The 13225-nt window shown below is 41.1% G+C and overlaps 1 protein-coding gene across 6 annotated transcripts in view; it reads left to right on the plus strand.

Moving 5' to 3' along the window:
* TSPAN4 (tetraspanin 4) overlaps positions 1 to 8280 on the plus strand; it is a 366079-nt gene extending 357799 nt beyond the window's left edge. For all 6 annotated transcript variants that reach the window (XM_075187843.1, XM_075187845.1, XM_075187844.1 and 3 more), the window contains 3 exons: positions 1517 to 1648; positions 2283 to 2366; positions 5987 to 8280. In XM_075187843.1, the coding sequence (XP_075043944.1) occupies positions 1517 to 1648; positions 2283 to 2366; positions 5987 to 6055 (285 nt within the window). In that variant the 3' untranslated portion in view covers positions 6056 to 8280. The remainder of the gene's footprint in view (positions 1 to 1516; positions 1649 to 2282; positions 2367 to 5986) is intronic.
* The last annotated feature ends 4945 nt before the right edge of the window (positions 8281 to 13225 follow it).

Raw genomic sequence — 13225 nt, forward strand, 5'->3', positions numbered from 1 at the left:
CTAGTCTTTTGTCTACATGTGGACTGAAATAACTGATTAGTGTATAATTCATCTATTGCCTGTCACTATGTCAAAATCTGCTTTTGCTACAAGTTATCAACATGGGAGTTCAAGGGAAAATCCAGATTAAATGTTAATTTAGTCCATATCCTCCTCCCAACTAGTAGAACTATGAAAGAGTCCAAACCAGGTACATCACTGTAGTTCTTGTTCCAGCACTGAATTCAAAGTTCAGTGTGTCAGTTATACCCCATTCATACTGCACCAAAATCCTGGGTTTTTGCCGGGGCGAGCTCAAACGACCCGGGTCTTGGTGCACTATGAATGGTACAAGTCAAAAATCCCGGGTCTTCAACCCGGGATTTATCGAGGGGTAATTCCTGGGTCGGACCCGGGTTGCCTGCACTATGAATGGTGCAAGTCAAAAATCCCGGGTCTAAAAACCCGGGTCTTCAACCTGGGATTTATCGAGGGGTAATTCCCGGGTTGGACCCGGGTTGCCTGCACTATGAATGGTGCAACCCGGGTTTTTCAACCCGGGTTGCAGAGAAAACAAGCTGATTGGCTCTCTGCCTGTCTCTGGAGGATGATGTCATCGGTGGGAGCCCATGGAAGATTTGAGAAGGAGTTTAGGAGAAATGGAGAAATTTTTCAGCCAATGAAAACTGCTCTGGTGATGACTCCCACAAATTGCCAGGGCACAGACTTGTGCAGTATGAATGGGGTCAACCCGGGAAATTCCCGGGTCCGAGGTGCAGTATGAATGGTGTTTCTGAGCTGGGACGCTCCGAGCCCCGGCAAAAACCCGGCTTGAAAAACCCGGGATATTGCCGGGGCGGCAGTATGAAAGCGGTATTACTTACACAGGAGGTGAATGTGAGTCACAGTTTAGTCCAATCAGCCCCTGGGTTAGATAAGTGCTGTTTGAATTACAAATTCTCCCGTTAGTAAGGTCGATACAAGAAGCCAGGGGTGTGTTCTCCCGAACTGCAGGTATTCCTTGCACCGAACACTAATGGTTCTGCTAGTTAGGTAGAAATAACCTTTAACTCTAGCTACCTTTTAAAATGAATGTTTTTGGCAGTGTGCTATGTGGTGTACAGTGTCTGTGTATCATTATTGTAGACTGCAGTGTATGTGTGAATGGTGTTATTATCTATCTACAGAGACTGCAGGCAACTGTGTGCTTAGAACCAAGAGGGAGATAATGGTGACAGTTGCTGAAGATGACCACATAGATGTCATGGACAGTTTGCATTAAAAGTACAATATTGTTATTATAGGTTTGAATGTTGGTCATATTAAAATATGTTCCTTGTTTTATCTAAATTACAAACTGAGAATGTGCAGACCTGGGACTATTACGTTAATTAACAACCACTAATACCTCCTAAATAGTTATGGTCTTATGCATCCTAGAGGAAACTATGATTGAAAATTCAGAGTGCTTTGTATTTCACATATTTAAAAGTGACCTAATTTATCGCATATCATATTGTTGTCTCTGTGTATGCAGTTCCGGTGTTGCGGCGTGGCAAACTACACCGACTGGTTTGAAGTATACAACACAAGTCGTGTCCCAGACTCCTGCTGCTTGGAGTTCAGTGAGAACTGTGGCCTGCACTCTCCAGGAACATGGTGGAAAGCGGTATGTGGACTTCTTCATGTCGACGCAGTGCAAACTGCACTAAAATGACTTATTTCTTAAGGCATCTTTTACATCCGAGCACTTTATGTACTGCTATTCACTATTTTTCATGTGCTAATTATGATAATGTGTAAAAACACAGGAAACTATAGGTGCACAGGATCTCGAAGGCTATAATGACAAAGTAACTGAGCCAGACAATCAAAGTTAATAGCCAGTTAGATCTTTTTGATAGCCATAGAAGATGTGATTCAACTGCAGTATTAAAAAAATTGCCTCAAAAGGTTGGGCGCCAATAATACATGATTCACCTCTTTGGCTATCTGGTGCCAGCCCTGTAGGATCTGTAACTAGCTTGATTATCGGCATGCGGGGTTCTTAGAGAAAGACGTAGCACATAGCTGATGCAGAGACTTATATTCCTGAAATGACAGTCTGCCCATTCCCAGATTATAGTCCATTAAGTATCTGTATTGTCCATATTTTTCGTTTTCCTGGCACCAGACAGATGTGGACAAAATTTCTACAGTGCATGTAATAATATATCTAGATGCTCTCCTTTACAGTAGAGAGAAGCACAAGGTAGATAAGTGTCTTACTGTATATATGTGATATGTTCTGTGTTTTGTTTCAGCCTTGTTATGAGACAGTGAAAATTTGGCTCCATGAAAATTTATTGGCTGTTGGGATTTTTGGGCTTTGCACAGCTCTAGTACAGGTTAGTTTTCAACATATTGAGAAACTGCTTCCAGATCTAAACATTGATACAAGGGTTGCACCTTTTTTTGGTTCGAGGGCCACATTGGGAGATTATACTATGCAATAAGCTTCCTTTAAAATGTAACATAGATAGAATTTGCTGCGGGAAAAGAGAAACCTTTCTGCAGTTATGCCATACCTCTCACCTTTGGTGAAAAGTGTGTGCACCACCAGCGGGTATGACCATTCCATGTAGTGTATATGGTCACGTTGCATAGATAGCGAGCCATGCCACCCCCCTATACCACATTTGCCCCCCCTCTCCTATATAAAATGCATTGCTTATCCCTAACCCTCCCTGAATTTATTAATTTACTAGCATTTATTTATATATTGCCAGCACACTCTCTAACAATTTACAATTGGGCACCAACACTGTAATAAATCAAGACCAGGTATTAACAGAAAGATAAAAAGGGAAGAGGGTTCAGCTTGCAAGTTTACAGTCTATAGGAAAATACAAGTTTGGTAGATGATGGTAAGTGCCACACAGGGATTACTGGTCCTGCCATTTGAATGGGAAATAGTGTTTAACGGTTCCTTGATAAAGTGTATTCTACCCCTATTAATGGAAATTAATTGTGGTTAGATTCCACATGGGGTTTAGCTACAAGAAACCAATCAGATCGTCTTTCTCACGCTCTAACCAGTGAACGGGGAACCGCGCTGTATTGGTTAGTTACTGATAGGCGTTCTGTCTTATTAGCATTGACAATGTGGTTTTTATTGCATGAAGAGGTTTCCTGGGAAGATTTTTCTTATGTGGCACCTCAGGTCCATGCAGGGCCCTTGATACAGGGCATGCTGAAGCTTGTATCTTTATGTGAATGCATTTACATGTTTAAGTTGCTATTTGAATGCAAATGTATCAAACTATAAATGACTCCAATGAGTCCATTAATTAAAGTTTTGTGAGGTACAAAGGTATTCTGGAAATGTTTCTTAAATGTATGTAAGAGGATTTGGATACTTATTAGATCTAGGGGAAAAACAGCCAATCAGTCCAGGATGACACCTAGCAAGCGAACTGGAGGGGTAAGGTTTATTCTTGTGTCAACTGAAATTGAGATGTCAGGTAGGTAGCTTCTGTTGGCTGGTGATATGTTTATTAGATTCATTTTTGAAATATTGAGTTTGAGGTGATGGGAGGACATTCAAGAAGAAATGCCAGAGACATTTGGTAAGGATAGATAAATTTGGGTATCAGCTGCTACATAATTTTGTGTGGCCAGGCAGGGAACAGTTTTGAATGAGGCCTCTTTGAACTACCCATACCACCTGCAGATGAACTAACTATAAGAGAGGTTAAATGGTACCCTAAAGCATTTGTTGAGAAACTATGCAAATTCTGAAGGGTAAGACTGGGAGAGATCCATGCAGCAGGTCATTTTTGCATACTGAGAGGCCCCTCCATAATTCACTGGATTTTCTTCTTTTGAGTTAGGATACTTGCAGAGGGTCTTGGGACCTGACAAAGCTGTGAAGGGAAATGTAGTGCTAACAAATTGGCCATAGTAGTGTGTGAAGGATTACAGTATTAATGGCCCACTTCCACCTCCAGGTTGTGCAGCAAAGGCAGAGACAATTACAATTGTTGCCCCCCCAAGCAAGAGAGTTGAATAAAAGTCAGAACATGCTTTTCCTACCTGTACACAAATGGCAGAATAAATGGCAAGAGGCCTGGTCCTGCACATAGTGCTGCAGAGATAAGGGGAGGCCGATTATTCAGTAGTGCTGAATGGGGCTGTAGGCTAGTATGCACATTAACATGCACCTAATGGAGATCCCGGAAGCAGATTAATTGCTGATCTCCAAGTCAACGCCAAGTAGGGCTTTGGCATGTACATAAGCATGTACATAAGCACATAGCTGACTGTACAGCAGATGTTAACAGCAACAGTGGTCAAAAGGTCACAATTCACAAGACAATAAGGGCACACCTACTTGATAGCTTGCTATGTAGACACAGGGGTGGCAAAGCCCAACAAGCACCAAGCATACAAGGTGGCCACTGACATCCTAAAAACTGTTAAAAAGAAGGTGGACTAATTGCTTGAAATGGCAGTGATTACTCTTTCTTCCCCTTGACAGCTAGTGTAGTTAAGAAACACCGGTCCCTACAAAGAATATAGGCGGCCCTATGAGATCATGGTGACGAACGCTTATCTCAACTAGATTACCTACTCGGCCTGCTGGGGGAGCACCCAATATGTATATTCTTTGACATGAGCAAACGATACTGTTAGATACCAGTGACCAAGAAGACTCTTGGTGGGAAGTCAGAAGTTTGCCTGGCCTACCTAGATGACATTGTTATCTTTAATAGCACCAGGAATATTCATTCGCAACATGGCATTGAGGTCCTTGCTTGCATCCAGGACACAGACCCATTAAACGCCACCAAGCATTTTGCCTAATCCCTGCTGCGGACAACCCAGTGTGAGGAAGCTTTCCTCCAGTTAAAGACAGTACTGGCTCAGCGTTGATCTTAGAGGCACCGGTCTTCCACACAAACCCTTGGCCAGAAAGACGATTCATTCCACGGTTGAAAAATAATTCCTAGCCGTACTTTGGGCACTTAAGAACTTACAGATCTACCTTTATGGATGTCAATTGTGAAAGACCATAACGCATTAACTTGGCTGCAGTGGACAGCTGAGGACAATAGACTGTTATCGAGGTGGAGCTTCTTATTGTAAACTTTTACGTGACAATTCCACACAAAAAAATGCAATGGCAACATATATGGCTTGTCAAAACAAGAGGAACTGGACCCACTGTGTCAGTTTCCCTCCATATGACTCAAATGCCACAAAGTGTCTGGTGGAAAAACTGAATATAAGAAGGGATGGGGGAGTGGTGGAGGTGATTACCAGGCACATTCAAGCCTGTGACCCCCTTTTTGCTAGCAATGATGATTGTATTCTTAAATGTGCTATGTTTAATAATAAAGAGTTTTATCGTATGGCTTACCTTATTCCGCATAGAGCTAAGTTACTGCCCATACCAACTGACTGTTCACTAGCCTGCAGTCTGGTCGAGGAGGAACTGACTATACTGGCTTAAACAACAAAATAACCCTCCCAATATTAAGTTAAAGAACCACTATTGTTTCCCTAGTGTGAACCCCATTGTTCCCTGGAGCTGACCACCGCAGGGAATACAAGGAGGGAACTCCCCCCTCACGCCATGCTCTTATGATAAGATAGACCAATGGGTGCAGATCTTTGATGAGAACCCCCCAAAAATGTTGACTTTGTTTTATGATATGCATTATAAGACAGGAAATGTTCCAAGTTTTCATAAGGGATGAAAAAGTGATGACCTCGTGCAGCATGATTAAGTGATAACTGAATGTTATTTGTATAATATAAAACAATCAGAAATACTATAAAACAACTCAGTTTTGTATATTGTAAAGTAAACAGTACATCTAGCCATTCATTGAATATACTTTCACTGCACTATACTACCCCACCCACCTATTTCTTGGATTGCACATAAGAGATTGCCTGGCAGAAAATAATGACGGCACAATTGCAATTAATTAAAGTACTGAAACTGTGTTTGCTTTTATAGATCCTTGGACTCACGTTTGCCATGACTATGTACTGCCAGATGGCAAAAACTGACACATACTACGCTTGAGACATCCACTCCTTTCAACTCCCTACTCTCTCCTTACTGAGATGTACCTGGGAGGAATCCATGCAGTTTTCACAGCAGATCTTCCTTAGTTCTGTTCTTCCTCCTCCTCTGATACCGTCTCAGACAGCCTCCAACATGCAAGAGCCCTCTGACACATCTCCGCTTTCTCCAGGTATGCAGTAGAGACAGTGGGTTATAGGTGAACAACTCTACATAACAGGCCCTGGTAATGGAGGCAGGACAGTGCTATTGAGAAATGCAGCATGGTCTGTGAAACTGAAGACTCGGGGTGGGTCATCTATGCTTTTTGGGAAGTTTCTAAAATTGAATTGGATTGGATTTTACACTGTCACTATATGATTAATGGAAGCACGTCCTTACCTATACCTTCCAACAACTACTGTGCTACAAAAGAACTGTACCACCTTCATTTAGTGTTTACTATCTGGGTGAGTTATGTAAACATATGTCATACTTACTGCTTATAGCTGAAAGGTCTAATTGCCAAAAGACTGGAGAAAGAGTAATAATGGGTATCACATTCTACATTCAGAAAATTTAGGTGTTAGAGATCGTTAACAAAGAGAGCTACAGTACATTAACATATTCAGATGAATATAATGCATAGATGTGTCTGTGGATTGTACAGTCCAGTTACATTACTTGCACTGCTCTTAAGGAAAAATATTTGTTGGTTTGTTTGTTTGGGGTTTTTTTTAAAAAGGAAATTTACTTTTTTCTTCTTTTTTTAAAAAATAAAGTCCTTATAAGCCAGCAATTCAAATATATATATATTACTTTTAGAATATATTTGTGAGTGTGTAAGTTTTTTTTGGTAATTTAAAAATTGCCAAATAATTGACTTAACCTGGTTGCCACATTGTTTGTAATGCACTGAGCTTAAGGAATTACTGTTAGACTGCAATACATTCTATGCCATGGCACCATAGCCAGAGCATGTTTGGAGTTGTAGTACGGCTATTTTAAGTTGATGGTCTGCTGTGCTTCTTGCAAGTGAACCATAATGAATATTTTCCTTCAGATCCAGATTATTGTGTATGGTGGCTCTGTCTAGCACATTGCCTACGAGCCATAAGGGCAGTACATTGCAGTATTGTTCCTTCTTGTGAATGTACAGTACCTGTGTGTTACAATCAATGGTTCTTCATACTTTTATTATTATTATGCATTTTAGATCTAATCCAATAAAACATAAAATGTCTTTTCACACAATTGTAGCAAAGCATTTTTGGCACAATTTCTTCTTTTAAGCTTCGACTAATCAGTAAAATGCCTTTACTTACTCTGAGCACAGGCATAACACCCAAATTACTAGTACTGACAATACATACAGACATACATTACTCAATACATGTGTCAGTTGGTTGAGAGACACTCAGTGATGGGTCGGTACAACCTTTTACTAACATTCTGTATATCCTGAATGTCTTTGTCTTTACCAGTTACAATGTATCAGTACTAACAATTGTGTCTGGGATTTTTGTTACCCTGTTTATCTATGCTGTTATAATAATCTGCAAATATTGTAGCAGTGTTATTGTACAGTATTGGCAGAGACATAGAAAATGCATTCTGGCCATCACTTGCACGTTTACAGCAAGTGTAAGACTTCAGTGTCCCAGGAGGCTAGCAGATTTAAATGTGTATATAGAAATAAAGGCTTTTCTAGCAGAAAGAGACAACTGCATAGAGATTGTTAGGGAAACACATACATTAGTGAAAGACTGTGCATTTCTAACGCTATTCCTACATGGCTGCCAAGGATCTGATTAGTTTACTACAAATTCTCATCCCAAGCAGAGGCTCCACTTTTACTGTCACTTCTCCCAGTAGGATACCTGCAAGTCACACTAGACAGTACTATTTCATCAGGTAAAGACAGCTAATGTTTTTTAACCTCAAAGATTCCACTGATACTAAAGCATGGTTCAGTTTGTATACAGATGCAAGCCTGTCTTGTCCCACTTCTAGCACATGGGAGACAGACAGTAGATCACCCATCTCTCTTTTTGTAGGGTAAGGGTTACATTTTTCTTCATTTCCTTTGCCCACACCACATTGTGAGTTCAATGATAAATGCTTCCTGGTAAGATTCCCGCAGAGTTTCTCACTATGTGTCCCTATTTTCAGTGGATATACTTATATACATAATTTATGCAAGAAGTATAGTGAAAATTTTGTTCTAATAAAAATGTTTATCAGAAGCAGTGTGTGTGTGTGTATTGATTTGGTATTTGCAATGACCATATCCATGTCAGCTGTGTTGTATGCTTTGTATTTGCAGCCACTTAACCATACTTGCCAACTCTCCCGGAAAGTCTGGGAGACTCACGAAATTCGGGTCAGTCTCCCGGGCTCCTGCGAGAGCTGGCATTTCTCCCGCATCCCGGGACTCCCTTGTCAAAATGACGGTATTCACAGAGAATCGCATAATTTTGGCCCCGCCCCCCTCTCCCGGACATCGCCTACTGAAAGTAGGTAAGTATGCACTTAACACAGATTTATTAATGGGTGGTTGTGCCTTATGAATTTGTACAGGTCCCTTTTCAACAGTACAGTGTGATCCGCTGCTAGTTTCTACACAGGCATGCAGTGTGATCCGCTGCTAGTTTCTACACAGGCATGCAGTGTGATCCGCTGCTAGTTTCTACACAGGCATGCAGTGTGATCCGCTGCTAGTTTCTACACAGGCATGCAGTGTGATCCGCTGCTAGTTTCTACACAGGCATGCAGTGTGATTCGCTGCTAGTTTCTACACAGGCATGCCGTGTGATTCGCTGCTAGTTTCTACACAGGCATGCAGTGTGATCCTCTGCTAGTTTCTACACAGGCATGCAGTGTGATCCGCTGCTAGTTTCTACACAGGCATGCAGTGTGATTCATTGCTAGTTTCTACACAGGCATGCCGTGTGATCCCCTGCTAGTTTCTACACAGGCATGCAGTGTGATTCGCTGCTAGTTTCTACACAGGCATGCAGTGTGATTCGCTGCTAGTTTCTACACAGGCATGCAGTGTGATCCGCTGCTAGTTTCTACACAGGCATGCAGTGTGATCCGCTGCTAGTTTCTACACAGGCATGCAGTGTGATTCGCTGCTAGTTTCTACACAGGCATGCAGAGTGATTCGCTGCTAGTTTCTACACAGGCATGCAGTGTGATTCGCTGCTAGTTTCTACACAGGCATGCAGTGTGATTCGCTGCTAGTTTCTACACAGGCATGCAGTGTGATTCGCTGCTAGTTTCTACACAGGCATGCAGTGTGATTCGCTGCTAGTTTCTACACAGGCATGCAGTGTGATTCGCTGCTAGTTTCTACACAGGCATGCAGTGTGATTCGCTGCTAGTTTCTACACAGGCATGCAGTGTGATTCGCTGCTAGTTTCTACACAGGCATGCAGAGTGATTCGCTGCTAGTTTCTACACAGGCATGCAGTGTGATTCGCTGCTAGTTTCTACACAGGCATGCAGAGTGATTCGCTGCTAGTGTCTTCATGGCTGTGCAAAGTGTTTTTGTGAAGACAATTCTTATGAATCTGCCATGCAGCATGAATCTGTGCTACTATCTACACATTGCAGCTGTGTAGTGTAAATCTGAGCAGGTGTCTGCACAGCTTTGTACTATGTCTGAATCTGCGCTGGTTGCTTCCCAGATGTGCAGTGTGAATCTATAGTAGTCTCTGCACAATCATTCTCTGTTCTCTGTAGCTGTACAGTTTGACTATATTTTTCAATATACAAAATAAGTAAGTTTACATGAGAACCATATCAATGGAGAATTAAAGAGTATAGAGTAGCAATGAAAGTAGCAGACAAGAGAAAATACTGTAAACAGATGGAGGCAACTGTGTAAATAGGGCAGACAGGTAATTAGTATAGAGATCGGACTTAGATGTAAGGTCTTGAAGTATATTATCTGCTTGCACATGTCTAAAACAGAGATAGCTATATTAGACATCTGCTTCGGGGGTGGGGATGGGGTGTGATTTCACTTACTAAATCCCTCAGTCTGTGCTGCAATTGGTACTAAAAGCTGTTCAAGTGGTCAGTCTGTCAGAATGTTGGGAACATTCCAGTGTATAATTTCATAAAGCACAGAATATGAACTATTACTGCATTATATTGCTGCACCAATTAAGCCTCAACAGATTTGTCTGCAGCATGAAACAAAGCCGTGATAATGACCTGGGCATCTGTGAACAGAATTCATACAATCCTTTACTACTGTATGCACTCAGCTATTAGTGGACGAAATTCAGTGCTTCAGGTTTAAAACTAGTCACAGGATATTCTTTGGTGGAATGCTTTTTTAAAAAAAATAAAATAAAAAAAAGTACTTTAGACAGAGAGAGATTTATGTCTCACATTAAAATATAGCGGAAATATTCAATACACGCAAGCCCGGCAGCTGAAAGGATTAAAAGAGATGTAAATGCAGGATATGATATGCCAAGATAGTTAACTGCAATAGCTTGCTTTATCACTATGTTGGTCTGACTCCAGAGAGGTAGATTCAGGGAAATGCAGCTGAATTAGCACATTATAAAAAGCCCAGGTTTATCTGCTGGTATTACTGAATAAATCTATTTCGACACTGTTCGACTCTCGATTACCTCTTCCCTGCCCCCGCTGCCGACTAATATCAGTTCAGCTTTGCTGTTCAATTTTGCTGACATGGACCCCTGGCATTGTCTTATAACAGACTACGTGAGAACTTTGATGTCTGAAAAGTTATATGCAGCAACAACAACACCATCAGGGTGATATTTAGGCAGCCCAGATATCTGGCTCTGAAGTGGGACCAATGTCTTCAGAGTTATAGCAACGTGTAGTTTCAAAGAGAAAGCATTAATTTAAAATGAGTAAGAACAACATTTCAATAAATCAGAACAGGTAAGATACTGTTTAATGTCAAACACATTTATGTAACAAAATTCACTGTTGTTTCATTCCCTTAAATCATGTGTCCGGTCACCAGGTACCATAGATACCTGTAACATGATTCACAGAAACTTTGAAGCATAATTGAAGTTGAGAACAACAATACAGTTGATGCACTTGGTGCATGAACTTTCAGCATCGAGGTGCTCTGGGGAATTTTCCTCTGAAATAAACAAACCATGGACAAGAGAGATGAGAAATAAAGTACACCTACAAAGCTATCCTAAGCTTGTGACTACAGACTCTGGCTGTCAGTCTGATCTACAAGGCTGCCGAGAGAACAGTACATTTCAGTGGGACACCACCTACATGTGCATGAATCATTAAACTTATATATGATTTTTCTTCACAATCCCACAGGACAATGAGATTTGCCCATGCTGGTCTTGATTACTACGGGGAAAACAACACTTGTGCTGAAACTTTCTGATTGGAGTGGGAGAACAATGGCACCTGCTGGTGTCTTTATTCTGTGTGCCACAAATAGGAAACAAGCTGTCATAGACAAAGCATTGTGGTATTTAGGCTTCAGAAAATAAAGGATGCTCAGCCATCTGGACAGCATATTTGTGGAGAGCAAACCAAATCCAAAATTATACCTGCTGGTTAACCCATAGAAACCAGCTCTCCAAAAACTCAAGAGGATTTGCTAAGAAAAAAAAAAAATCAAACATTTTGTGTTAAGTCTTCAATTTTATGCCTGGGTGGCAGAAAAAGGGTTAAATATTTCATAAAAAGGATATTAATTCCTCTGGGTTGGAGGAGACATGTTTATTCAGTGGGCTGACAGGCGTATTAAACGTTTGTGAGGTGTGTTTGAGATGCATTTCATCTGACAAACTCCTCACAGTGCACTGTGATCAATGCTTTCAGGCCTCATTATTCCTACTAACCTTCAGTTTGTACACAGAGCAGAATCTGCTCTTCAAACCTCTTTGTATACACACAGAATGCTAAGATGAGAGCCTGGCTGTGCATGTATGTGTAGATGGAGGCAGATCTGCCCAGGATGAACAGGCTCTGGAATTGTGAACTTTATCTCTGCAGGAAAATGGATGGAATGAGTGGACTAATGCTATGTACACATTGCAAGGAGGCAGATGCTTACCAAGTACATTAGCAGACTCAGCTTTTATGCCTTACACTTGATATCCAGCATTTCAAGGAAACTTGATCTAGAAGCTTAAAAATTGTGTTACAAACGTCAAATAAGGTATCCATGGGCATTGTTACAACCTCACAAACAGCATATAAATCTCTAACATGGTAGGTCACTGTCCAGATCTAATTGTTCGGTTCACAAAGTATCTGCTGTCTGATAGTACTTCATGCTCTCTCTCCAGATTCTCAGTATTTTCTTTCTTAATCAACACATGTCAAAGGAACCCTACATGCCATTTACCATGTGTCTATGCAAGAGTATTAAGCTTTTGAGCTAGGTCCATCTGACACAAGACTCCATTCTAAGTTTTGGAGAAGACATACTTTCTGTAAAATATTTTCCATGACTGGTAGAACCCTGTATAACGATCCCTGGTATTTCTCTAAAACATGTTTCATCTGTTGTGTCTTTATTTAAACAGACCATTTCATTTGAATAGTTTAAAAGGTGTTGTAAATGAAAAGTATTTGTTCTTCATTTCCTTCCCTACTAATAGAATCGTGGGGTTTTCTGGAATGAGTCCCCCAATGTTATATCCACTGCTTCTGATTTGTACAGGCAGAATTTCAACAGAGATTGTATTGGGGATGGTGCTCACTACTTCTCTGCTAGTCTGTGTAGAGAATGAAGAGAAATGTAATTTACATGGACATTCTCTATAAGTTAAGCTGGGTACACACTACACTGTTTTCATCCAATAATCGTCTCAAACAGCCGACATACAACCGCTCGTTCAAAAGTCGGGTCAGTGTGTGCAGTGACACGATGGTCGAAAGTCTGCCCAAATGGACTATTATCGCCTCATTTGGTTGGTCGTACCGTTTAATATTTTCGTTCCAATCTCGTTTCCGCCGTGTAGTGTGTATAAACTTCTGACCGATCCACAACAGTAAGTACGAAATAACAGTCATTGTTCAAGACAACATGGCTGTAAAAAGTCGCTAAATGGACGTCCGCTCTTCCCTTTATCGTCCTAAACAAGGCTAGTGTGTATGCAGTCCATGGACCGAGCGATCGGAACATCGATCGCATGTAAAGTCGCTCGGCAT

The sequence above is a fragment of the Mixophyes fleayi genome, chromosome 10 (assembly GCF_038048845.1).
Source record: "Mixophyes fleayi isolate aMixFle1 chromosome 10, aMixFle1.hap1, whole genome shotgun sequence".
Classification (NCBI taxonomy): domain Eukaryota; kingdom Metazoa; phylum Chordata; class Amphibia; order Anura; family Limnodynastidae; genus Mixophyes; species Mixophyes fleayi.